Raw genomic sequence first — 26537 nt, 5'->3', positions numbered from 1 at the left:
CAGGAGTTCAAGGCCAGCCTAGGCAATATGGCAAAACCCCATCTCTACGAAAAATACAAATATTAGCTGAGTGCGGTGGCGCATGCCTGTAATCCCAGCTACTCTGGAGGCTGGGGTGGGAAGATCACTTGAGCCCGGGAGGTTGAGGCTGCAGTGAGCCATAATCATGCCACTGCACTCAAGCCTGGGCAGCAGAGTGAGACCCTGTCTCAAAAAAAAAAAAAAAAAAAAAAAAAGAAAAGAAAAGAAATTGAAAAATAATGATTTTACCTGATGTTTGTGTTCCATCTTTCCACCTTGGGTCACTACTGCTTCATATTTTTTGTACTTTCAGAAAGAGAAAGATTTAAAGTAGAATTAAAGACTAAAAGTGTTTTGCTAAGTCCCTGATGACAAGTCTTGAGTAGTATTTTTTTTTTCACATTGTCATTTTTCAAGAAACACAATGTTGAGATGGACTATGTCATAGAGTACTAATGGGTGATTCTTAGTGAAGACAGTATTTGTTGACTGATTGAGCTATATCTTTCTATATTCTCTAAAATTAAAGTACCTGAGTTTTATTAAAATGGGACAGATGGGGTAGCATGTAAATCACTGCCTATTAAATAGCAAGTCTATCTCTATCTCTAACTTGATTCCTTTCACTAGTTAATTTGAATTTATTCCCTACTTCATTAGGCTTTATAAATGTGAAGAAGTAGAAATAGTTTAAGTCATCAGATGAGAAAAGCTTATTTATGTTGTAGTCTTCTCAAGAAATCACATAAAAATGTATATAGTACCCCCAACTTTTTCTTTCGTATGTGTGGGAAAATACTAATGGCTAATTTTATATTCAAGAAAATAAATTTTAAAAATAATAATTATAAATCAAAATTGTTCATACAATAAAATTAAGAGTCTGGTGGAATTTTTGTGTTTCATTTTTTTTTTTAGAGTGAACACGCAGGAGATTCAACTCATTCCCACAGATGGACATCTCTGGAATTAGTGAAAGGAACGTACACAACGGATGACTCACCCAGTGATATAGCTGAGATCAGACTTGACAAAGTGGTTCCTTTAAAGGTAGTTTCAACTGAATGTTTCTATTGTGAATAAGAGGTATTATTATGTAGTTAAAATAGTGAAGAGTATTCCATGAATTTTGTTTGTTACCTATAGCTATTTGTAAGTTATCCTTTATATGGTACTTAGATATTTATGGAGTACCTACTACGTACCTAATGTTGTACCACATTATATTATATTTTTGCATAATGTTTCTTAAAGTCAGGAGTAGTAGGAAGTTTTGTAGTCAAACAGACTTAGCTTTGGATACCTGCTGTTCCACATGCTGACTTTAAGACACTGGCAGGTCATTATTTAACCACTTTGAGACTTATCTGTAGATTGGGAAGAATAATACCTGCATTGTAGTAGTATTAAGATTAAATAATGGAAATAAAACACCTGCCTTAGTGTCTAGCACAATATGAAAAATAAATATTAGCTCCTGTCTTTTCTTCTCTTGTTGTGCCCTAACTCATTTAAAAAAAAAAAGTGTTTTTGTTTTGTTTTGTTTCTTTATTTTTTTTAAATTATTATTATTATTATTTTTTAGATGGAGTCTCACTCTGTCGCCCAGGCTGGAGTGCAGTGGCGTGATCTTGGCTCACTGCAACCTCTGCCTCCCGGGTTTAAATGATTCTCCTGTGTCAGCCTCCCGAGTAGCTGGAATTACAGCCACGTGCCACTATGCCCAGCTAATTTTGTATTTGTAGTAGAGAGGGGTTTCACTGTGTTGACCAGGCTGGTCTCGAACTCCTGCCCTCAAGTGATCCACTCCGCTTGGCCTCCCAAAGTTCTGGGATTACAGGTGTGAGCCACCGCGCCCAGCCTATTTTCTAACAATATTTGGCAAAATAGAGAAATTTTACCACATCGAAGTAATTATAGATGTTAAAATAAAATTAAAGTATTTCTGAATTCAACTGAAATAAATTTCATTATAGAGCAGAATTTTGGTTAAGATCCTTACACGAGAGGTTTCATCAGGAAGAATTTAGATACTGAAAAACCAAAAAGCTTTTATTGTGAAATTTATATCATGGGTCATAAAGCATTAGTTTCTATAGCTCACATTTTAAAAGTACAGTGCATTATATTTTGGACAGCTTTTTTCCTATGGATTCTTTTTCTCATGTCTGTTTGCCTATATATTTCTATCTCTGAGTTTTTCTTAAAAATATAATAGACTCACCATTCTTTTTCCTCACATCTAAAATTATTTTAAAAGTTAAACTAGTCAAGGAAAAGTATCAGCTTATGCAATTAAAATCCCTTATTGCCGGGCACAGTAGCGCACACCTGTAATTCCAGTACTTTTGAGACACCAGGGAGGGAGGATCACTTGAGCTTGGGAGTTTGAGGCTAGGCTGGGCAATATAGTCAGACCTTATCTCTACAGAAACACCTTAAAAAATTAACTGAGTGTGATGGAACGCACCAGTGGGAGGATTGCTTGAGCCCAGGAAGAGGAGGCCACATTGAACCAAAATTGCACCACTGCACTCCAGGCTGGGTGACAGAGCAAGATCCTGTCTCAGAAAAAAAAAAAAAATATATATATATATATAAAATGTATATATATAATATATATAAAATGTATATATTATATATAATATATATAAAATGTATATATTATATATAATATATATTATATATAATATATATAAAATATATATTATATATTATATATATTATATATAATATATATAAGTATTATATATAATATATTATATATTATATATATATAATATATTATATAATATATAATATATATTATATATTATATAATATATAATATATATATAATATATATATATTATATAAAATATATTATATAAATATATTATATATATTATATAATTATTTAAATATATTATATATTATATAATTATTTAAATTAAATTAAATTAAATTAAATATATTATATAAATATATTATATAAATATAAAATATATTATATAAAATATATTATATATATTTTAAATATATATATAGTATGGCTAATATTCTAGCAGTAAAATTAAGAGCAGGCACTAGTTACATTAGTTGTGTTCAGACCTAGTTCCATCACTTACTAGCTGCGTGACTTTGAACAAGTTACTTAACTTCTCTGAACCTCAGATTCCTCATCTGTAAAATAGGGATAGTAATGATACTTACCTCATGAGGTCATTTTAGGGATTAATTAAATTCCATAAAGTACTTAGGACAGTTGCTTTTATGCAACAGGTGTTCAGTAAATGTTAGCCGTCATCATGTTTGATTCATTAAAAACTTATTTAATTATATCATCTGTAAATATGACAAAGAATTTCAGTATATTTGCCTATTTTACTGCTAGAGTTCTTTTTGTATATCCTCTGTACATTGTGAATAAAAGATGTTTTACATCTTTATAATGAAGGAAAATGTTAAATATGCTGTGCGCTTGAGGAACTATGGAAGCCGTACAGCCAATGGAGATGGAGGAATGACCACAGTTCAGTGCCCTGATGGTGTGACATTCACATTCAGCACGTGCAGCTTGAGCAGTAACGGCACAAACCAAACCAGAGGACAGATCCCACAGATACTCTACTATAGGTGGGTGAATGTATAGAGATAACGGAAATACTTTACAGTGGTAGAACATACACAGTCTACTACCAGGTAAAATTGCTAACTGGATAATTATAATTAAATTGTACAGTGTATCTTCTTAGCACATACTTGTACAAATTCATATAAAGAAATCTCATTTTAATATATAAATTCAATGTTTGCTACAAAAGTTAATGCTTTAAAATATTTTTGCTGTTATTTCTTCAATATCATTGAAATGTTTGTGCACTGGGCATATGTGCTGTTGCTGTCACTCTATAATTTCTGGTCTGCAATTTCAAATTTAAAGGATATTCATTTCTTTTTATAAAATACCTCAAACTAATGATTAGATAGACTGTACTCAGATAGTGGTGTTGCCTTGATCCTGTTATCTAGTCACAGAATACTTTGATGTCTATGAATCTTGGACCTGCCCCCTGGGGCCCTAGAATATATAGTAGTGTGTTTCTTATAATGTTAACAAAAACCATTCCTTATGTAAACCTTGGAAAATAAAAGAATGATAACAACCCTTGAGTTAAAAAAATCTTTTAAATAAACATTTCTCACTGAGTCTGAATTTTTCTTGTAGCGGCAAAGCTGGCGTCTTAGGTAGTCATGAGTACCATTTACCACATTTGTCCTCAGCCTGACTTGGCATTAAATCACTGAATTTCCATGTCACTTTCAGAGGCTTGCTGCTTCCTCTCTTTCCTTCATAAAGAGTCTAGGGGTGGTGCCTACGTAGATAGTATAAAATAATTTCCCTAGATATAGATTTTCTGCTTCCTCTTTCCATGAGAAATAGAATAGAAATAGCAGGCAGTAAATAGTTATGTAGTTCAGTGTTGCTGCTGAAATACAAAAGCTGTCTAGTCTTTTGCCCCAGTCAAGAAAAACTTTCTGTTACATAAGCACTACAATAAATAGTACATTATTCTCTTTCTTAAACTATGGATTAAAAACTCTGTTATGCATAAGAGTTACGTGTTTCAGAAAGCTGGAGAGCCACTAAGAGCATCTGCCATCCAAACTTTATATCTTATACAAAATACAGTGTTTTGAGTATTTTCATGTTTTCTATTAAGCTTTAAATACCCTTAGCTTTACATTTTTTAAAAATGAAAAATGTTAAAGTCCTTTAGTTTTAAATACCATCCTGCTCTGATAGCTCCCAAGTTTACATCCCTAGCCTTCATGACCTCTGAGCCCTGGACTCCAGGTCTCTCTTCTGACATCTTCATTTGGATGACACTAGTGGAGATGGTGTTAGTTACTGTGTGCCAGGACATGCTTTGAGTGTGTTACCTGTGTTTTTTCACCTTGTCCTCGCAGTAACCCCAGGAGGTAGGTACTTTCCTTATCCCTGTTTCACAGATGATGGAACTGAGACGCTGAATTGTCCAGAGTCACACCTCTGTTAAGTTATGCTACTGCGACTTGTAGGCAGGAAGTCAGATTTCAGGTGATACACCCTTAACCGGAAGCTGCACTTTCTCTTTAAGGATGTTCGTTATAGTTGGCTAGTAGACATCTGAGGTTTCGTGTGGCTAGAATATTCATCTCCCTTCCACAGTTACAGCCAGACACCTTGGAGTCATTCTGGACTTCTCTTTCCCTCATACTTTACACCTAGTTCATCAAGAAGTCCTGTCAGCTGTACTTCTAAAATGTCCTAAATGTGACCTTTTCTTCTACTTCCATATTTAATAGTCTAGACCAAGCCACTGCAACCTCTACCTGCTAACTGTAATAAGCCTCTAAACTAGTCTCCCTCCTTTCACTATTGGTCTCCTACAATCAGTTCTCCACAGCACAGCCAGAGTGATCTGATAAAAATATAAATCATACCAAGTTCCACCCTTGCTCCAAACCCAGCTTCCCATTCTCATACCAGTATAAAATGTAAAGTCATTATGTGGCCTACAAACCTTACACAATTTGAATCTTGTTTCCCTTCCCACCCATCACGCTTCACTCTTTCTCCTTTTCTTCCAGCCATACATGTCTTCATTCTGTTCCTTTAATTCACCAGTGTGTTCCTTTGCCCTGACAGTTTTCCCTCAGCTCTTCACATGGGTCTTTAAAAAAAAAAAAATTCAGGTCAGCTGGGCGCGGCGGCTCACTCCTATAATCCCGGCACTTTGGGAGTCCAAGATGGGTGGATCACAAGGTCAGGAGTTCGAGACCAGCCTGGCCAACATGGTGAAACCCCATCTCTACTAAAAACAGAAAAATTAGCTGGGCGTGGTGGTACATGCCGATAATCCCAGCTATTTGGGAGGCTGAGGGAGGAGAATCGCTTGAACCTGGGAGGCAGAGGTTGCAGTGAGCAGAGATCATGCCACTGCACTCCAGCCTGGGCGACAGAGCAAGACTCTGTCTCAAATAAGTAAATAATTTAATTAATTCATTCAGGTCTTTGTTAAATATGAGTTCCTCGGAGAACTGATCTTATTTAAAATAACACCCTTCACTTTATGCCCTATGCTGCTTTGTTTTTCTTCAAAGCCCTTATCATTCCCTATAATTATATAGTTGCATGTTTACTTTTTTATCTTCAGATCTAGATATGATTTCTGGCACTGGATCATGTTTTACTTACCGTTGTAAAATAATCTCATGTTTGCTCATGCTACAGGAGTGAATTTGATGGAGATTTACAATCCCAACTTCTGAGTAAAGCCAATGAAGAAGATAAAAACTGTAGCAGAGCATTGTCTGTTGTAAGCACTGTCGTTCGAGCCTCTAAGGACCTCCTGCACAGAGCTCTTGCTGTGGATGGTAAGATGTTTTCTTTCTCAGTAGTCATATTTTAGATTCTTTATTCACTAAATTTTTGCATAGAATTATTGAAGAGGAGCCTTCTATTATACAATTTTATAGAATCTATAAGTGTTATTTATAGATCCACGCATGCATTAATTTTGGATAGGTCACACTCTCCATACTGTAATGCAGAATTATTTAGAATGCTCAAAAGGAGTTACCATATATTCTTATTTTCTTAGTTAATTTAGTAAAAGAAAAATTGTATTTGTGTTAAACTGGGTCTTTATTCTTCTTTTAGTAGTCAAAAAGCTTTTTCTTCCTCTCTGTTCTTTTTCCAGTAATGTATCGCTATCCACCCAAAACTCTGGGGTACCCTAACCATCTCCTCAGAGGCACTTGTCTAAATTCAGCTCTATGAGTTTTTCCATTGGAATCTCTCTAGTTTGTATTCTCATCTCTTTCACTTCTTCTCCTGCTGTCATTTAGACTGCCATGGTGCAAGTACATTTCATTTTTTAATATAGGGTTAATATCCCAATAATCTCACTGCTGCCTTTCCCCCATTCTCCATCTAGTTGTTTAGTTATTCTTCACACTGGCAGCAGAGTTATCATTAAGAAAACATGGTTATGGCCGGACATGGTGGCTCATGCCTGTAATCCCAGCACTTTGGGAGGCAGAGGCAGGCAGATCATGAGGTCAGGAGTTTGAGACCAGCCTGAGGAACATGGTGAAACCCCATCTCTACTAAAAATACAAAAATTAGCCAGGCGTGGTGGCAGGTGCCTGTAATCCTAGCTACTCAGAAGGCTGAGGCAGGAGAATCGCTTGAACCCAGGAGGCGGAGGCTGCAGTGAGCCGAGATCGCACCACTGCACTCCAGCCTGGATGTCAGAGTGACACTCCATCTCAAAAAAAAAAAAAAAAAAGTTACCTCCACCTCCTTATTGTATTACATTAATTCCTAAACCTAGTTTAACATCAGAACCACCTGGAAAGCTTGCTGAAAATAAAGACTATTAGGTTTATCCCCAGGGCCTGAAGCTAGGCTAAAAACCTATTTTTTAAATAAGTGTGCAGCCTGTTTTGATATAACAGCAGACCTAGGAATCAGTATTTGGGAGAATAATTGGCTTATAAAATAAAGGTCTTCACAGTATAGGCTCAGCTTATCTTTCCAGCACCATGTTCATGGATAACTGACTAAAATGTTAATCAGCAAAGTGCTTTTCTTGGAAAAACAGAAAGCAATGTAGCTTAATAACAGTAAACATTTTTGGAGTGCTGAATATGTGTAGGTGTTGTTCTAAGTGTTTTACATATATTACCTCGTTTAATCTTCCCAACATCCAAATGAGAGGAATACTGTTGTGAACCTAAGTTACAGAGTAAGTAATTTGCCTAATGTCACTGATACAGCAATGTTTGGTGCCAGAATGGTAATTTCAAATAAAGACTCCATTACCCTAGGTTCTGATTCCAGCTCTATTATTTTACAGGTACATGTACTTATGTATTAAGTATTTTGGGTAAGATACTTAAACCCTATGTGCCATGGTTTTCCTTTCTGAAAATTGGGGATAATAAAAGTATCTTATTGTGAATATTAGTTGAGATAAGGCATGTATTCTCAAAAGCCTTTAGAATAGTACCAGGCCCTTGACAAGCACCCAATTGGTGTCAACTATAGTTTCGCTCAAAAGAGCAGAATATAGATGTAGTACAGCATGTATGCAGTACAATGAAATTACCTTCTGACTACAGTTTTAATGCCTTTTATGCCTTTTTTTAGCTGATGACATTCCAGAACTGCTGAGTTCTTCCAGTCTGTTTTCCATGCTGCTCCCCCTTATTATAGCCTACATAGGACCAGTAGCTGCTGCTATTCCCAAGGTGTGTAATTTAATTCTATAACTTTGAATGTTTTTTTTTTTTAATATCTTTTTTAAAAAAAGACTTTGTGTCTTGTCTTTACAAAAACTTGCATCTTTGAGGCATCTGGGATATAGGTAACAAGCAGAGATAGATCTGCTGATTATTAAACTTCTCTCTTCTTAGTATTGTTTACTGGATTGCTGTGCTTATTTGTTGGGTTTACATTTGAAGAATTTGTGAATGGGAAATAGATTTTAGCAATTTTAGAAATATGATATGTAAGGAAAGATTATGTTAACGGAGGTTTTTCAAATTTATGAGGTTGATGCCAAATGGTCTTCATTAATAACAATAGCAATGTTAAAGGATAAGAGTGTTTTAAAATAGTGACATATTCAAGAGATGGAAGAAATGATAAACTATTGATTCTTTGGCATAATTAAGTAAAACCTGATTTACTTCAGATCATGAAAAAACAAGTTTTTAAAAATATAGATTTAGATATTGTCATGTAACATCTAAGATAAATCTTTTTTTAATCAATTGAAAGATTTCTCTTTGGACAAAAACTTAACTAGTGGAAAATTTAGATGGAAATTGTTATTAGAGTAACCAACAATTATTGTAATGCATAATTTTAGAACCACTTTCACGTGTATCTCATTTAACCATATTTTTATATGTGTACTAGGTGGCTGTAGAAGTCTTTGGCCTTGTCCAACAATTGCTTCCATCAGTTGCCATTTTGAATCAGAAGTATGCACCGCCTGCCTTCAACCCTAATCAGTCGACAGATAGCACCACAGGAAACCAGCCTGAACAGGGCCTCTCTGCTTGTACAACCTCCAATCACTATGCTGTCATAGAGAGTGAGCACCCGTATAAACCTGCCTGTGTGATGCATTACAAGGTAGGCACCGGTTCTTAGTGTGATTCGAATGTAAAACTTGGCATGAGGTTCTCTGATGATATCTTAAAGAATGCCTGGCCTGTATTTACAAGTGTATTTTCTTTTATAGTATTTACATATAGAGAATCAGCAGGTGGTTAGGCACTGTTGGATATATAAAATAATTTAAGATGGAATTTTTATCTCAAAGATGATAAAATTTTATTGGTTTATGAGAGTTGTTCTTAAATCTTCCTACAAGTATAGTGTGGTATATAATGCTAAACTTCATGCTGTGATTTGCAATAGTAGTAGATATAAGCATTAACAATTTTAAATTGTATTTTTTGAACTAACATTATTTGTACCACAGCCTGAGCTCTGAAAATTTACAACCCCAATGTAAGATTTAAAGTAGTCTATACATAATGTTAAAAAAAAACTATGTATAAAATGTTTATAAATTTAATGTTATTAGAGAGTATTCAAAATCCGTATTCTTTGTTTTTTCATTGTATCATGCAAATTAAGGAAGAGAAGGATAAACTTATATTTTGTGTGCTTGTAAAATATTCCACTTTTCATGGTAGAAACTATTAAGCATATAGAAGTAAACAAGCTAGTACAGTGCACTTGTTTATCCATCATCCCAGATTCAGCAGTTTCAACTGTTAGTCAGACCTGTCTTATTTATTCCCAACCTACTTCCTAACCTCCTATATTGTTTTAAAGCACATTTATGATATTTATTGATACAATGTCTCCAAAATATAAAGACCCTTAAATATAACCATAGTATTATCACATTGAAGAAAACAATTTAATGTCTTCAAACATCATGTAAATTTTTAATAATTTGAGTTAGAATCCATATAAAATCCATACATTGTGATTAGTATGTCTCTTAAGTCCCCTTTAATCTTAAGTCCCTTTAAATCTATAAGTCTCCCTCTGTCTCTCTCTCTTTTTGTTCCCTTGAGTTCTATTTGTTGAAGAAACTGGATCCTATGTATTTGTTAGATGGGAGCCTCTTCAGCTTACCTGCTGGTTCTTTCAGACACCCCTCTTGCAGTCATTCCTAGCTTCCTTGCTTTCTGGTAGAATAAGATGTTCCAGGCTCCCTTTATATGTTTGATGCCTCAGACTTGGAACTAACCATTTTTTCAAAGTGTCCTGATTTCTGTTATACGTACACACACATGTTATATTTATATATGTATATACATAAATGTATATATGTTTATGTACAGATAGATTTATGTGTATAGTTTTTTAAAGATAAAATACCTCATGAGTTTATACTGTTGATACTAATTCAAATAAGGACCACAGACACACCTCAGTCTCCTTTCTCTTATATCTAAAATTCCTATTAGTGACACTGGGAATATCAGAATTAGAAAATCATTAAATTATTTCATTTGGGGTGTGTGTGTGTGTGTGTGTGTGTGTGTGTGTGTGTTTTGTCTTTGAAGTATATCCCATCTAAGTGTATGTCAAATTACTGTGTTTAAAGTAAGTTGGAATGCTCCCTCTCTGCATGATTATGCGTTCATTGGATATACACTTAGAGAGTCATTTATTTTATTTTAGATTTTAGGAATTGCTTTTTAAATTTGGATTTTGTTTTATAATTCTTTACATAATTACATACTTTGAAGTCAAATTTATGAAACAAATCTAGCTTTTATCTCTGTCCTCTTTACTCTGTTCCTCCTTCTCTGTCATAGGTAACATTTTGTTCTATTTTAATTTTGTACTTTATCCTGTTGTGTCATTTAATAAAAGCATAGACACACATACACATACAGATGCAGATGTGTATGTTTGTGTATATATATATATCTGTATTCATGTCGCTTTGCCTGTTGACCTCAGGTGACATTCCCAGAATGTGTGAGGTGGATGACAATCGAATTTGACCCTCAGTGTGGTACTGCACAGTCAGAAGATGTCCTTCGTTTGTTGATTCCTGTCAGAACTGTTCAGAATTCAGGATATGGACCAAAATTGACATCTGTTCATGAAAATCTTAATTCATGGATAGAATTAAAGAAATTTTCAGGATCCTCTGGGTGGCCTACTATGGTTTTGGTGTTGCCAGGTAAGTTTTTTTTTTCTTCTGTTTTATGTGGTAAAATAAGTGCATTTATGTATATTTAGTAAGGGTGTATCATTGAAAATGTTTATCTAATTTTTAGAGAAATTTATTAAAGACCTACTATGTATCTGGATTGCATTCGAGGAATAAATAAGGTACCCTGGGCAAGGGGCACAGCCTGATCTGAGTTTTGGAGAAGACAATGTTTTAAGGATTTTGTGAAAAAAAGATTAGCTTGAGCAAAGCAGAGTGTTAACGTTGAGGAGTAGCTAGCTGTCTGTGTAGTTGGGTCCAAATTATAGAAAACAATGGATTAGATCTTTTATTTTCCCAGGAAGTGCTAAATTTTCAGAACTTACCTAAGGACTGAAGTCCTTCCTTGTAAGAGGAAGTGTAAACCACTTTCTTGTGTGAAGAGAAACTATGTTTTAAAACTTATGGTTTGTTGCATTCTTAACCAGTTAACCAGGACTACTCTTGTGATCCTTCAAACTAATAGGCAATTTCATTTCAGAAACTTCTTCTTTCCACTCTGACCTGCCTATTTGTTTGTTTGTTTGGGAAAAGATCAGAAAAAGCCACACTCCAGGGTAGAGGATTGCCCACTTTGAAAAATATAAAGGCTAACCTCAGTATTTGACAAATAATTGAAAAATGATTGCCCATGTAACTGAAGTACTTTATTAAGCAGGGGAGTTTGATTATGAAAAAAAGTAACAATTCATTTGCGATAGACCTGTTGTTTCTAGTGTTATTTTTGGTACAATTTCCTCAAGTAGATATAGGAACGCTCCCCGCCACAAGTCTATTTAAGTTATGTAGTATATGATTTGTGTTTTTACCTATCTTGTGATAAAAGAGAAAGTCCATTGGATAAAAGACAGGGAAATTTTTATAAAATTGTTTTAGAGTTTGAACTCAATTCTGGCATTTTTATTAGGAAATGAGGCCCTTTTTTCATTGGAGACTGCATCAGATTATGTGAAAGATGACAAAGCTTCTTTCTATGGTTTTAAGTGTTTTGCAATTGGATATGAATTTAGCCCTGGACCTGATGAGGTAAGAATGAATTATCTTTTCATTCTTTTAAGGAAGATTGTGTTTCTAAGGGCTAGTGAGTTGTGCTTCTAACTGACTTAAATTGTACTGTTGCCTCTATTCGAAAAGTTGGGGCCAGGTGCAGTGGCTCACACCTGTAATTGCAGCACTTTGAGAGGTGAGAGAATCCCTTGAGACAGTTTGAGACCAGCCTAGGCAATATATCGAAATCCTTTCTCTACAAAAAAAAAAAAAAGAAATTAATTTTAACCTAGGGGTGTGCAATTCTAAATATTTTGTAGTTTATGTGCAGTGGTCTGTTTTGCTACTTTTAATACATGAAGAGGATGGAGTTTGTGCAACATGACCCAGCCTTTGAAGTATAGTTATACCTGCCCCGAACCTGTTCAGTTGGCTATACCTTTCTGAGTAAACAGTAGAACCTGTTTTCAAAAAGGGGCTATCATCTTGTCTAAATGTTTTAAATCATACAATAAAATAAAACCAAGGACAAAGTGGACCAAAGTCATGAATGAACAGTTATTTGAACAATGAACCTTTAAACCTGAACCTTATAACCAGCCTGAGCCACAACATTGAGTACTGAATCTCATCTACTCTCAATTTAACCATTAGCTTCACGTGCTTCCTTCTCATTTTAAAAGTAATGCTTGAATTCAAATCACATTTTGTTGATAATCCGTATTATCATTCAAACATTTTTAAAGCAGCAAATTTTATGCAATTCCATAGGGAGTCATCCAATTGGAAAAAGAATTAGCCAATCTTGGTGGGGTTTGTGCAGCAGCTCTGATGAAGAAGGACCTAGCACTTCCTATTGGTAAGTGTGGCCAATACTGGATGTTTTTTGATAGGGTTTTGTTTCGTTTTGTATGTATTATAAAAGGTCTAAAAATAGATTTGCAAAATGAATTTTGTAATCTCATATATTCATGAGCAATAACTGCTTCATGTACTGGTAATTTGAGTTTGTTTAGAGACTCAAGGGTATCCTCTGACCTTTTTTAATTTACACACGCACATGGACACCCTTTTTATGCATATACATGCTTTGAGCCAGGCAGTGGGTATAGTGTGTATATTCAGCCAAGCACTGAATATATAGTATTAAACCAAAAGTTCTAGATATTTCTTAAATATTCTAGTGGAAATATCAAGTAGACAACTGAATACTCACTGTCTAGATCAGAGAACAGGTCGATAGAAATGTAATTGAATATGATCGTTATTTAAAGACATGGGACTGTGTGAAAGATATTCTAGAGCAAGTAGATAAGAAAGAGAAGATAGCTTAGGATTAAAGCTGTGACTTATCAAAATTTCAAAGATGCACAGAACAGGAAGAGGAGGCTGCAGATGAGACTGTGAAGGAACAGTCAGTGAAGCAGGAGAGAAACCAGGAGAGGGGATGTTCCTGGGATTTTTGCATGCTCTGAGAAGTGAATTAAAATCTATCATTGGACTTGAAGACTTGTTGGTTGCTTGTATATGCAATAAGAAATATGTTAGCAAAATGAGAGAACTGTAAGTACTTTCAGAGGAGAGAGGGAGAATGGAAAGTAAGGAAGGGCGGTCCATTTGAATATAGGTAGCTCTTTAGAAGAGTTTTTCATTGAAGCAGAACAGAGATGAGGCAGTGGCAGAAGTGGTACTTTTTTATATGGAGCAAATTTGTATGATATACAGATTAATCTATAATCAAGGGAGTAAAGTTGAAAATAAAAATGCTTACTGATTCTCTAATATTTATACATGGTTTAAAGTTTTATTTTCTTACCCCCCCAAAATCCATCTTTACTCCTTCATTGAAGATTACTCTTCCCACTGTTATTTTTTCCTCCCTTTTCTTCCTCTGCCTTTCCTTCTTTATTCCCTTTTCTCTTCCTGGTCCCTTTTATTCTTCTCCATTCCTTTTCTCCCACTTAATATTGGTATATATGTATGGAAATGAGACCTTGTATTCTAGCCACATGAGGAAAATTGCTAGCAACCTATTTTTGTCAATAGCTGTTAAATTTTACATTATACATACTTTTTGACATAGAAAATTTTTATACATACTTGCACAAATATTCAAAAAGTGTATGTTGAAGGATGGATTAATATAGCAGTGCTTGTGATTGTAAAACCTAGAAACAACCAAAATGTCTTTCAGTTGGGAACTGGTTAAATAAGTAATGGCATAGCCATTCAATGGTAGTCTATGCAGCTCTTTGAAAAAGTAGACCTATACAGCCTAACAAGGAAAGCTGTCCAAATTATATTGAGAAAAGCAAGTTGCAGAAGAAGGTCCCATTTTTGCATACATTACTCTGTATATTACAAAAAAGTATGATCACGCCTGTATCCCAGCACTTTGTGAGGCCAAGGTGGGTGGATCACAAGGTCAGGAAATTGAGACCATCCTGGCTAACACAGTGAAACCCCATCTCTACTAAAAATACAAAAATTAGCCGGGCATGGTGGCACATGCCTGTAGTCCCAGCTACTCGGGAGGCTGAGGCAGGAGAATCACTTAAACCCGGGAGGTGGAGGTTGCAGTGAGCCGAGATCGCACCACTGCACTCCAGCCTGGGCAACAGAGTGAGACTCCATCTCAAAAGAAAAAAAAAGAGTATGTTTATGTGTGGTTGAAACACATATACCTTTTTGGTTTGTTTGCACACCAAGTTTCTAGAACAACACATAGGCTGTTGACACTGGATAGTTTTAAGGGAGCATGGCACTGGTTAGAGGTTTAGAATTTTTTGTTCTACACTCCTATACAATTTGAGTATTTCCCATTGAACAAGTATTACTTTATTAGTAACATTTAATAATTAAACTATCAAAGAAAGATCAATAAATAAAATATGTTCTATATTAACTAATAAAGGAGAAAATGGCTAGGGGATGCAGTCACTGCCTTATATTTTTCTGTGAGTCCCTGTTGTTTACTAAAGTCATAGCTCTTCTGTAAGGCAACCAAAATATAAAGGCCCAGATCTGAAATAATTTGTTCCCTCTTTTTTTAGACAAAACGAATACACTAAGTTCAGAAAGTATACATTTATATTCATAAATGTAGGATATATCTTTGGCAAATCACCCGTGGATGCTTCTTGAGTATTGCCTTGAGAATTGTAGTATATTCCCACTGGAAGTATCTTATATATTAAACTGTATGCCACTGGGATTTTTTCCAGAATCACAAATCTTTTCAATCTGGAATAGCAGAATTATTTTTTTTAAAAAAAGTGTAATGAATGCAAAGGACTAGAAAATTAAACTAAACTAAATATTGACATATTTTAGTAAAACTCTTTATTTACACAACAGGTAATGAATTAGAAGAAGACCTTGAAATTCTTGAGGAGGCTGCATTGCAGGTATTGTCCCAAATGTTTTAAGGATAAACTTTGTACATTAATTTAAAAAGTATTATCACTCAGATCAGCCTATTTGTCTTGACCATTGGGTTCATTCATTAAGTACTTCACTTTATTCATTGGCATTATAGAGATAAATAACTTATAATTACTCCCTTTGGTGGGAGAAACCCATGTGAGCCCTATGTATTTGGTGGGTAATTGACTCGAGTTAGACAAAAATCCATCGGGAGAAAAAAACAAATCAAGTGCCAAGGGTGCGGAGGATGGCTTGCAGAACTGTGGCCATTTAAATTGCATCTTGAAAGAATTTGTTTTTCTTTTTTTGCCTGCTAGAGAAAGGGGAAAGACATTTCACAAAGGATGTATAGTTGTGTTATAAGAAGCAGCAAAAGGTGAGGTTGGTACAGTTGGTGAGCTCAGTCTGTGACAAACCAGTATGTCATATTAAGTGGTTAGGGCTAGTTGCCTGTAGACAATTGGGAGCCATCATTTGTTGTTTTTATTATTGTTTGCTTTACCTTTTTTGCTCGTTTAGGCATTAACTAGCACATTTGGCACTGAATGGAAATACATGAGTACTATATTTCAGCGCAATACCCCCTTTGGATCTGTTACGTCAACCTAATATTTCTCAAAATTGCCTAGAGATGACTACATTGTTTTCTTACTTCATTAGTCTGACTTCAGCTAGCTAGTAATCTGTAATAGGATGGAAATATCAGAATCTGTAGACAGCATTTGTCAAATTGTAATACCTACTTAGGCCAAACCAGAGTTTCTGATGTACTGCTAAGTGAGCCCCATTGGATACCACACACTGAGAACATCAGTGATGGGGAAAATTTTGCATCTAGCAATGGTGTGAAGATAGAAGAAAAGTTGAGAGTCTCTCAACTGGATCAGTGTTACTCAGACCCTAGGATGTGATAGATTTGTAAAATTTTCCAAAAATATTTTTCCTGAGAACTTATTAAGTAAAAACACTCTTTAAAAATGTACTACTTTTTATCAGCAATGTCTTATAAAATAAAAGACATTTTAATAGCCCCAGATGGAAAGGTCTTAGAATGGAAGACTCTGTTATAGCCTTAGTTTTTCTAATTCTGCCATGGATCAGAGAACTTTGGGCCCACATTTGGAAAACACCAATTTAGATCATACTTATTTTCTATACTAGGTATATGTAGTTAGTAATAGTGATTTAAATAATATCTGTAGAGCACGTCATAGGTTTCAGCATCTTTAATATTATCTCTCTCTTTTTATAATTACACTTCGAAATCAGTATTAGGTCTTGCATCTTACAATTATAATAACTGAAGTTCAAAGAAGTTTTGTGACTTCTTGAAGACTCAGAAGGGAAACAAAGGCTGGTACCCAGACCTTGTAATTGCTAAGGCTAGTGCTTTACATTTTATTTATTTCCTGAGGTGAATTAATCAAAGCGGTAATAATGAAAACATTTATTTCATCTTTGTCAAGCACTATTTTAAACATTTTGTGCATTTTTAACTCCCCACAGCAACCCAATGAATTAAAAAGTTTTATCTCCATTTACAAATGAGGCATAGAGCATTTAGGCAGTTCGCCCATGATCACACAGCTAGTGAGCAACTGCACTGGGATTTGTTCGCTGGCAGTTTGGTGACAAAAGAAACCCCGTCTCATTAGCTGGGCGTGGTGGCGCATGCCTGTAATCCCAGCTACTCAGGAGGCTGAGGCAGGAGAATCGCTTGAACCCGGGAGTCGGAGGTTGAGGTGAGCCAAGATCATGCCATTGTACTCCAGCCCAGGCAACAAGAGTGAAACGCCGTCTCAAAAAAAAAAAAAAAAGTTTGTGATTTTGAACACTGTCTTCTGATCATAGGGAGCTGTAGTGTTGTCAGTAATGTTAAGAAACGTCTGAGTTTTAAAAAGCCATTGGCATCTTATGTGTATTCCTTTTTTAAAGTTAAATCTTTGTACCTTAAGATTCAAAAATAAAAATAAATTCAACAGATATATAATAAACAATATGTGTCAGGCAACATTCTAGGTGAAGGAGAACTATCAAAGAGTTTCTATTAGTCCATTTTCACACTGCTATAAAGAACTACCTGAGGCTGGGTAATTTATAAAGAAAAGAGGTTTAATTGACTCACAGTTCCCTACATGGCTGAGAAGGCCTCAGGAAACTTACAATCATGGCAGAAGGCAAAAGGGAAGCAAGGCAAGTCTTACATGGCAGCAGGAGAGAGAGAAGGGGAAAGGCCTACACACTTATCAAACAACCAGATATTGTAAGGACAACAGCAAGGGGGAAGTCTGCCCCCATGATTCAGTCACCTCCCACCAGGTCACTCCCCCAACATGTGGAGATTATAATTCGAGTTGAGATTTGGGTGGGGACACAGAGCCAAACCATATCAGAGTTCATATATGGTTTATAATTTCAGGGATTATTATGGTATATAAGGTGTCATCTAGACCAGATATGGAGAGATCTTTATTATGTTATTGTTCAAGAAAAAAAAAATGGTGTCCCAAATTGCCTCTTTTTGGCATGTAAGGTAGTTATTCTGATAATCTAACATGTATTAAACACTATTTGTTAGGCAATGTATTATATATTTTATATGCATTATTTAGTTTGAATTTTTTAACTGTGTAAGAGAGATTATTTGATGACCAGTTTATACATTTTACAGATTCAGGGATGGTAACTTTTTAGCTTAAGAGCACACAGCAAATAATTTGTCCAAAGCCAGGATTTGTACTTAAGTCTATTTGATTCCAAAGATGATTATTTTTGAAACTGTATAATTTCAAATTTGATAGTACTAGAAATGTAATTATTTTCTATGAAAAAATCTTACTGGAATTTATTTTATAGTCAGTAAAAAGTTTTCAGAGTTCCAGCATTTAAAACAAGTCTCTCCAAAAACATAAGACTTGCTTGTCAGATAGGTGAAACCTAAAATTTGTTTTATCTGCCTCTTCTTCTTAACTTTAGTAAGGCTTAGGCAGGCTAATGAGATGTGTGTACTGCCACAATCAGGCTTCCACCCACTTTTTACCCAAGTCAAGACCTTGGTGCCCACCCACCCAAGAGAACAGACACACCTTACTCATGATAGCTGCCTGTAAGGGGGACTGAAAAAGAGGGAAGCCGGGTGCAGTGGCTCAGGCTTATAATCCCAGCATTTTGATAGGGCAAGGTGGGAGGATTACTTGAGGCCAGGAGTTCAAGACCAGCCTGGGCAACATAGCAAGACTCCATCTCTACAAAAAGTTTTAAAAAAAATTAGCCAGCCATGGTGGCATACGCCTGTAAGTCCCAGCTACTTGGGAGGCTGAGGCAGAAGGATCGCTTGAGCCCAGGAGGTCGAGGCTACAATGAGCTGTGATGGCACCACTGTACTCCTGGGTGGCAGAGTAAGGCCCTGTCTCAAAAAGAAAAAAGGGGGAGACATCCACAGTTGCTGACAGAAGGGAGCTCTGGCCTTGAAAATGAGGACATAACATATAGAGGACTGGCATGGAAGGAGATACACCATTTTATCCAGCATGCAGATCTCTGACAAGGCATTTATTTTTGAGGGAGGAAAGAGACTGGAAATATTGTCTCATATTTTTCTCTCCTAGGAATTTCCTATTCTGTGGGTTAAAAGAAGGAACAGTGGGGTACGTGGAGAAAATGATTTCTCCGTAAAGGCCTATCTGAAAGTATCTGCATGTTGAAATATTTTATGTAATTAAAGTTTTATTTTTAAGAATATATAAATATTCTTTTTTACTTAACAGGTGTGCAAAACCCATTCTGGAATTCTTGGAAAGGGTCTGGCTCTTTCTCATTCACCAACTATATTAGAAGCACTTGAGGGAAATTTACCACTCCAAATCCAAAGCAATGAACAGTCTTTTCTGGATGATTTTATTGCCTGTGTCCCAGGATCAAGTGGTGGAAGGCTTGCAAGGTAAATGTACTTTAAGTTACTTACTTTATTTTAGGGCTTTCATCTTTCTTCATTTCTGAAAGAGGGGAGTCATTAGAATACTAAAATACTACTTTAAAAAAGTCTGGTTTGTGTATGTTTAACTTGCTGAAATATAAAATGATAGTTAATATTTTTGTTTGGTGGTTGTTTGTTTGTTTTTGAGAGAGAGGGTCTCACTGTGTTGCCCAGGCTGGAGTGCAGTGGCATGATCTCAGCTCACTGCAACCTCCACTTCCTGGACTCAAGCGATTCTTGTGCCTCAGCCTCCCAAGTAGCTGGGATTACAGATATGCCACCACACCCGGCTATTTTTCTTTTTTGTATTTTTTGTAGAAACAGAGTTTCCCCATGTTGCCCAGGCTGGAATAGTTATGATAGTATATGATAAGACCAGGTGCAATGGCTCATGCCTGTAATCCCAGCACTTTAGGAGGCTGAGGTAAGTGGATTGCTAGAGCATAGGAGTTGGAGACAAGTCTGGCCAACATGGTGAAACCCTGTGTCTACAAAATTACAAAAATTAGCCAGGCATGGTGGCACACTCCTGTAGTCCCAGCTACTTGGAGGCTGAGGTGGAAGGATTGCTCAAACCCTGGAGGCAGAGGTTGCTTTGATTGTGCCAGTGCAATCCATGGCGAAACCCTGTCTCTGCAAAAAATACAAAAATTAGCCAAGCATGGTGGCACACACCTGTAGTCCCAGCTTCTTGGAGGCTGAGGTGGGAGGATTGCTCAAACCCTAGAGGCGGAGGTTGCTGTGATTGTGCCACTGCAAACAGCTTGGGCAACAGAGCAAGACCCTATCTCAAAAAAAAATTAACTAATTAAATTAAATTTATTATAGTTGTTAATTGATTATTTTTGTTGCTTTTTGTTTTTAGGATGAAAAGGGAAAAAATATGCTGGCCTGCATGATTTTACTAGTAAAAAAAAAATCCCAACTTTTTTCTGGTTTTAATTTTACAATTGCAGAGATTACTCTTTAGTTTTTAAAAATCACAAAATAGTGATTGGAGAGGAATGTCAAATCACTTAAGTCAGCCTCACTACTATACTATGCAGACATTTTTATGTAATGCATGGTAGAATTACTTATTACTCAGCTCACAGGACAACTTGAATGTGTAGATCACAGAATGAATTCAGGAATGAACATCACAAATTACACAACATTGATGCATTTTAGGTGGAAAGCAAGGTAATGAGGAAGATAGTTGAGAAACTGTGTGAAAAAAAGGTGGGCAGTACACCTTGAACCTGGCTGCTGTCAGGCAAGTAGAGGGCCATTTCTACCCCTGCTTTTACAGAGACACTGCTTTTTCCAGGCTTGCAGGATGGCAGAGTAAGGTGGAGCTCCTTCAGAGAGAATGAGCCTGCTCAGGACTTCAAATTATGCACAACCTACATTCGTGTTCTTGGTGATTTTAAATTAGCCATAGTTAAAATTTCAAGTTTCCTGGTTTTAAAAAGTATTTTTATACTGTATTTAAATATCAGAAATCTCCTGTGCTTAGGCATGTTTTTTTAATGAATTTGTCCTTAACAGTTTCTGAGGGAGACACTCATGATTATCACTGAGTTGGAAATGAAGATAATGTTTTAGCATTTTGTTTGATACAAGTTTTGTTCATTTGGCTTAATTTTATATTAATTGTTGAAGATGCTGATCAGTGTTTGGGGTTTTGTTTATTTGTTTTTCATTACTGTTAGGTGGCTTCAGCCAGATTCATATGCGGATCCTCAGAAAACATCTTTGATCCTGAATAAGGATGATATTCGTTGTGGTTGGCCTACCACCATAACTGTTCAAACAAAAGACCAGTATGGGGATGTGGTACATGTTCCCAATATGAAGGTAATTATAACTGGATTAAATTAGCAGACATCTATATACTGGCTGCAGTGACTGATAAAATTTTAGAAATGCCAAGTGCTGAGAGTCCATTTGTTCTACCCTCTTTATATAAAGGGTGATGCTGAAAGTTTGTTTAAATGACTTGTTTATATTAATTATTCCCCAAGTGTCCAAGTTACACCTGTTTTTTTTTGTGAGTTTGTTCTTTACATTTTGCTACCTGTTACGGGGACTCAAAGGAGGGATAAGAAAGTATCCATCTAAAGAGTGCTAGACACATACAGTGAAGCCCCTCAATATGTATTGATTGAATAAATGCATGAAAGAATACATTTTTAAATTTTGTATATAGTTTTGAAAGACTCAAGTACGTTCTGTGTTTGGTATTACTGAAACCACATTTTAAAAATAACACTCATTAAGTTAGAAATATATGAGTTTAGATTGTAAAAGAATGAGGAATTGAAATAGTTGTATACCATATTGATGAATATAGAGTTTTTAGGATACCTGTTACCTGAAATATTAATAATAATGTTTCAGAGCATATTATACATAATTATTTGTGATTTAATCTGTTAATATGAATATCTCATTTAAAACTTTTATTTCTGAAAAAATTATATTGAATAAAATTTTATATAGGCAGTCCCCAGCCCTTTCCTCCTTCAAAGTTGTCTTATAGAGTGATTGGTTGTTTGAAGCTTAGAGCTGATTAAGCCACAAAATCCTTTTTGCTCATTGGGTAGCTAATTTTGCCTCAATATTATTTTCAGTAGAACTATTTCAACTACTTCATGCATTCTTTATTTTATAGCGTGAAGAAGTACAATGCCAATGTAGCATCTTACCTAAGTAAAAAATAAGAACACATTGCTTACATGACTTAAGACCAGTAAATAAAACTGTATGGAAAAGGTTTCAACCCTGATACTAAATCAAAATCAGTCTTTTAGCAGTATCTTTCAAATATTTGGCCATGATCCATAGTCAGAATTTTTATTATAACCCAAAGATATAAATATAATGTATGATGGAATAGTGTCTATGTAATAGCATATGTTAAGTACATATAATATACTTTATATATACATACACACATACATACATAATATGCTATACTCTGATGCTTTCTCTATCTTATTTTTTAAGGCAAGTCATACCCTTCACAAACTGAGTTCATGCCTACTTGGAATTATTCTATACAATGCAAAAAGCATCACAAATTATAAGAAAAAAAGATTTAAAAATAAAGTTATCCTGATAGTGATATGAAAAAAATTACTACTCAAGGACAGATTTTTGATCACAGTACAATACACATTAAGATGTTGAAGGGTTTGTATATTGTGTATTCACTGATGAATTTCTCAATGTAGTGAGTTGTTAAATCCAATCTTTGAACCCTCAAGATTAAGTTTTTTATTCATGTGACAACATTCTAATACCACGTTCATACTGTTACGCTTCTGGTATTTCTTTAGTTGTATTTTCTTTCTTGTGTTTTCTCCTTTGCACCTTTTATTATCTCTTTTGATATCTGGTATGTTTATATCTTGCATTTGAAAGTCAGACTTCATCTTTTTTTCTTTTCATCTTAGAGTTCTTTTTTTAACCATATGATGGATCTGCTTTTTTTTCCTCTCTTCTTCCCTCTCCTCTTTCACTTTCACCTCCTTCTCCTTTTTCCTTCTTTTCTTCCTCTTCTTTCTCCTCCATATATTTGCTTCTCCTACTATCTTTCCTTGACTTAAACCTCTTACTCAGTGTGCTCTAAATTCATGTCAGATTTATCCAATTTAGAAACTTTCTAGAAAACCACTCTAAATACTATCTAGAAGAAGTGATTTGTGCTCCTACTGATGTTTAATGTATTAATATCATATTATATTAGCTGGAAACAAAATTAATTTAACCTATTTTACTTTCAGCCTATTAGTATATGAAGTCTTAGGAGCACTTTAGACTGTTCATAAATTGTTAAAATCTTTATGCAGTAATAGCTAATTATTTGAAACATAAAAGTTGATTTGCAGCTAATATTTCAGTGAGTTCCAAAATGCTTTCAAAAGCAACAAGTGTTATTGTTATAATTTTTTACTTATAAAATGACTGTTCCCTACCTGTGATAAAGTGAGTTAGAACTAAACACACATATTGTACCAATGTCAATTTCCTGGTTTTGGTTCAGTACCATCAGTGTCTGACAGTGTTGGATAAAATGTAGCCATTGGGGGAACCTGAGTGAAGGGTACATAGGACATTTCATCTATTTTTGAAACTTCCTGTGAATTTAAAAAAAAAAGTTTATTTTAAGGAAATCTTATTTATTGACAAGAGAAAGTCACATAGGAAATACAAAAATAACTTTTTTTTTAAGCAACACAGTTTGTAAAAGAAAGCAGAATGGTTATTCTATAATGTCTCAGTTTTCTTAAAGTATAAAATTATTCAGTGATTTACTTCAAGGTTCATGGTGCATACACACATAGACTCTAATAATAATTTATTAAATACTTAGGGTAAATACAGTTGCTTACAGAAAGGTTAAATTGAAATAGTATGTATAAAAATAGTGTCTGTAATTTAATATCAAATATGTTTGAGACAGGAGAGTTCCCTTGACCCCTTTGTGGGACTTGGGATGTGGGTGTGGTGTGGCTCATTTACTTGACTGCTGCACTCAGACCCCTTGCAGGATGGCGAGCACCGAGGCAAGCAGGTGCCAGGGCCCAGGCAAGCGCCTCTGGGCTCCAGCCCCACAGCAGCATCTAGGGGTGTGTCACAATTAATGCTTTTTTAGCTTTGTTGTCTGTGGATGGCTAAGTGTTAAACAGCTCAGTGAAGAATCAGCATGACAGCCTTTTTGGGTTCCTGCACCCAGTGTGTCCTGAATTCTTGTCTGGCATTCAGGAAGAATCAGGTCATATGAATGGTTTGAAACGCGATGAATGCGTGAATACAGCAGATTTTTTTTTTTTTTTTTTTTTTTTGAGACAGAGTCTCGCTCTGTCGCCCAGGCTGGAGTACAGTGGCATGATTTCAGCTCACTGCAAGCTCCGCTTCCTGGGTTCACTCCATTCTCCTGCCTCAGCCTCCCGAGTAGCTGAGACTACAGGCACCCGCCACCACGCCTGGCTAATTTTTTGTATTTTTAGTAGAGACGGGGTTTCACTGTATTAGCCAGGATGGTCTCGATCTCCTGACCTTGTGATTCGCCCGCCTCAGACTCCCAAAGTGCTGGGATTACAGGCGTGAGCCACTGCGCCCAGCCACGGCGGATTTTATCAAATGGTGGAAGTGGCTCTCAGCAGAAGGGGAGCTAGAAAGGGCATGGTGTGAGAAGAAGGTGATATTTCCCTGAAGCCCAGCCGTCTCCAGCCATGCTCCTCTCCTAAGTGGTGCCGTCTGAGGTTAAGCCGCGCGTCTCATCAGTTGCTGCTTCTCCTCTTGGTATTCGCCACTTGTCTCTTTGCTAGCTGAAGTCTGGGATTTATAGGGGCATAGGGTAGGGGGGCAGGGCTGGCCAAAAAGGCAACATTTAGGCGGAATACAAGGATAAACTGTTCTCATTTAGGGTCATGGTTTCCAGGCTTGAGAGTGGGGCCTTTGCCAGGGAACCACCTTCTCCTATCCAGTATATCCCTGACTCCTGTCTGTATCATCTTCAAATTTTTTAACTGTTTAAAGTTTAAAGCTTTTTATGCTGGCACATGTGTTTGAGTTGAAATTTTAACCATATACCTGTAAACTGCCATTTTTTAAATATAAGAATGGGTTTTTAATATTTCCAGGGGTTTGTGTCAGTCCAAATACTGATCTCTTGTAACCTCACCTGAAGATAGTGGTCACTTAATGGAACATATTTGTCACCTGTGCCTAACATTATGTAAATAGCGAAAGTCTCTAACTACTGATTCCATAGAATCGCGTTATTAAGAACAATAAACATTAAAGACAGTCTGTAGTTCTGAGGTAGCTCTCAATTACTTAAAAATACTATCACTTTTATCTCTGCACTTTTTCTATTTCTGTGACAATCCTGTTGAATTACCTGTTCTTGCCAACCACAAAACTATTGTCTGTAGGGAGCAGCAGAAACTTTGAGTAAAGCTCAGAATGGTGATACCTGCTGAAGAACTAAAGTGGTATTCAAATTGTGTGTACATTTGTGGTTGCCTGGGGGTCAAGTGTTTTTCTGCCAATGCATAAACAAATAAAAACAATGTTTTCTTATAATTCCTGGGAAATATTTCTGAAAAGTATTTTTCAGAAATAGTAGAGTTAGTAGATGAAATAGTAGAGTTAGTAGATCAAAGATAGTCCCGTTTTGTTGAAGAAATTGAGTTGCAAAGTTATAATTCCTGGAAAATATATCTAAAAGGTATTTTTATAAGACAATTTGTATTTTCAATATATTAACATCCATTAACGAATCTGTTTTTTGCATCTATACTGTAGAGTTAGTGGACGAAAGATAGTCCCATTTTATTCTTAAAGAAAGTGAGTTGCAAAGTTTAATTATTTAATAGATTGCTTAAATCAAATGTTGATGTTGGTGATAGGGCTGTCTAATAATATTCTTTCTTCACCAGAGTAAAGAAACATATTTGGGCTTTAGGTATAAGATTTGTTTTATTAAGTGTTAATTTTTGAAACTTCTATCAATAGAGTACATTTTCTTCTGTAGAACAGTGCAGCTCAAACTGACATTAGTGCTTTAAAATGTGCTGAGATTGTGGGAAAGCATTTACACTTGCATTACCTGATAAAATAATTTGTTAGTCCCTGCAATAACTTAATGTAGATTCATTCCACTATCTTTTCCTGTACTTTATTAGTGGTGCATTTGTTTTTATGTTTTGATATCTCGGATTATGTATTCCAAAACTATGAGGCCTTGTTTTTACACCGTGTTCGTGGTTCATATTGTCAACCCATCTTGAGGTCATTTGAACTCTTTTCAATAAGCCTTTGAAGGGAATGCCAGAGACAGACCAATG

General features: G+C 35.6%; 1 protein-coding gene across 23 annotated transcripts in view; it reads left to right on the top strand.

Annotated features, from left to right (window-relative positions):
* The window catches only part of MYCBP2 (MYC binding protein 2), a 282961-nt gene that overhangs the window by 150032 nt on the left and 106392 nt on the right, over positions 1-26537 (top strand). For all 23 annotated transcript variants that reach the window (XM_063792229.1, XM_063792227.1, XM_009427092.5 and 20 more), the window contains 11 exons: positions 940-1071; positions 3458-3636; positions 6278-6420; positions 8201-8301; positions 8975-9193; positions 11051-11276; positions 12214-12332; positions 13065-13152; positions 15651-15700; positions 19487-19659; positions 21390-21534. In XM_063792229.1, coding sequence (XP_063648299.1) covers positions 940-1071; positions 3458-3636; positions 6278-6420; positions 8201-8301; positions 8975-9193; positions 11051-11276; positions 12214-12332; positions 13065-13152; positions 15651-15700; positions 19487-19659; positions 21390-21534 — 1575 coding nt within the window. The remainder of the gene's footprint in view (positions 1-939; positions 1072-3457; positions 3637-6277; positions 6421-8200; positions 8302-8974; positions 9194-11050; positions 11277-12213; positions 12333-13064; positions 13153-15650; positions 15701-19486; positions 19660-21389; positions 21535-26537) is intronic.

The sequence above is a fragment of the Pan troglodytes genome, chromosome 14 (genome assembly GCF_028858775.2).
Source record: "Pan troglodytes isolate AG18354 chromosome 14, NHGRI_mPanTro3-v2.0_pri, whole genome shotgun sequence".
Taxonomy (NCBI): Eukaryota; Metazoa; Chordata; class Mammalia; order Primates; family Hominidae; genus Pan; species Pan troglodytes.
Note: the sequence above shows the minus strand (reverse complement) of the source record. Positions and strands in the feature narration are given on the sequence as shown.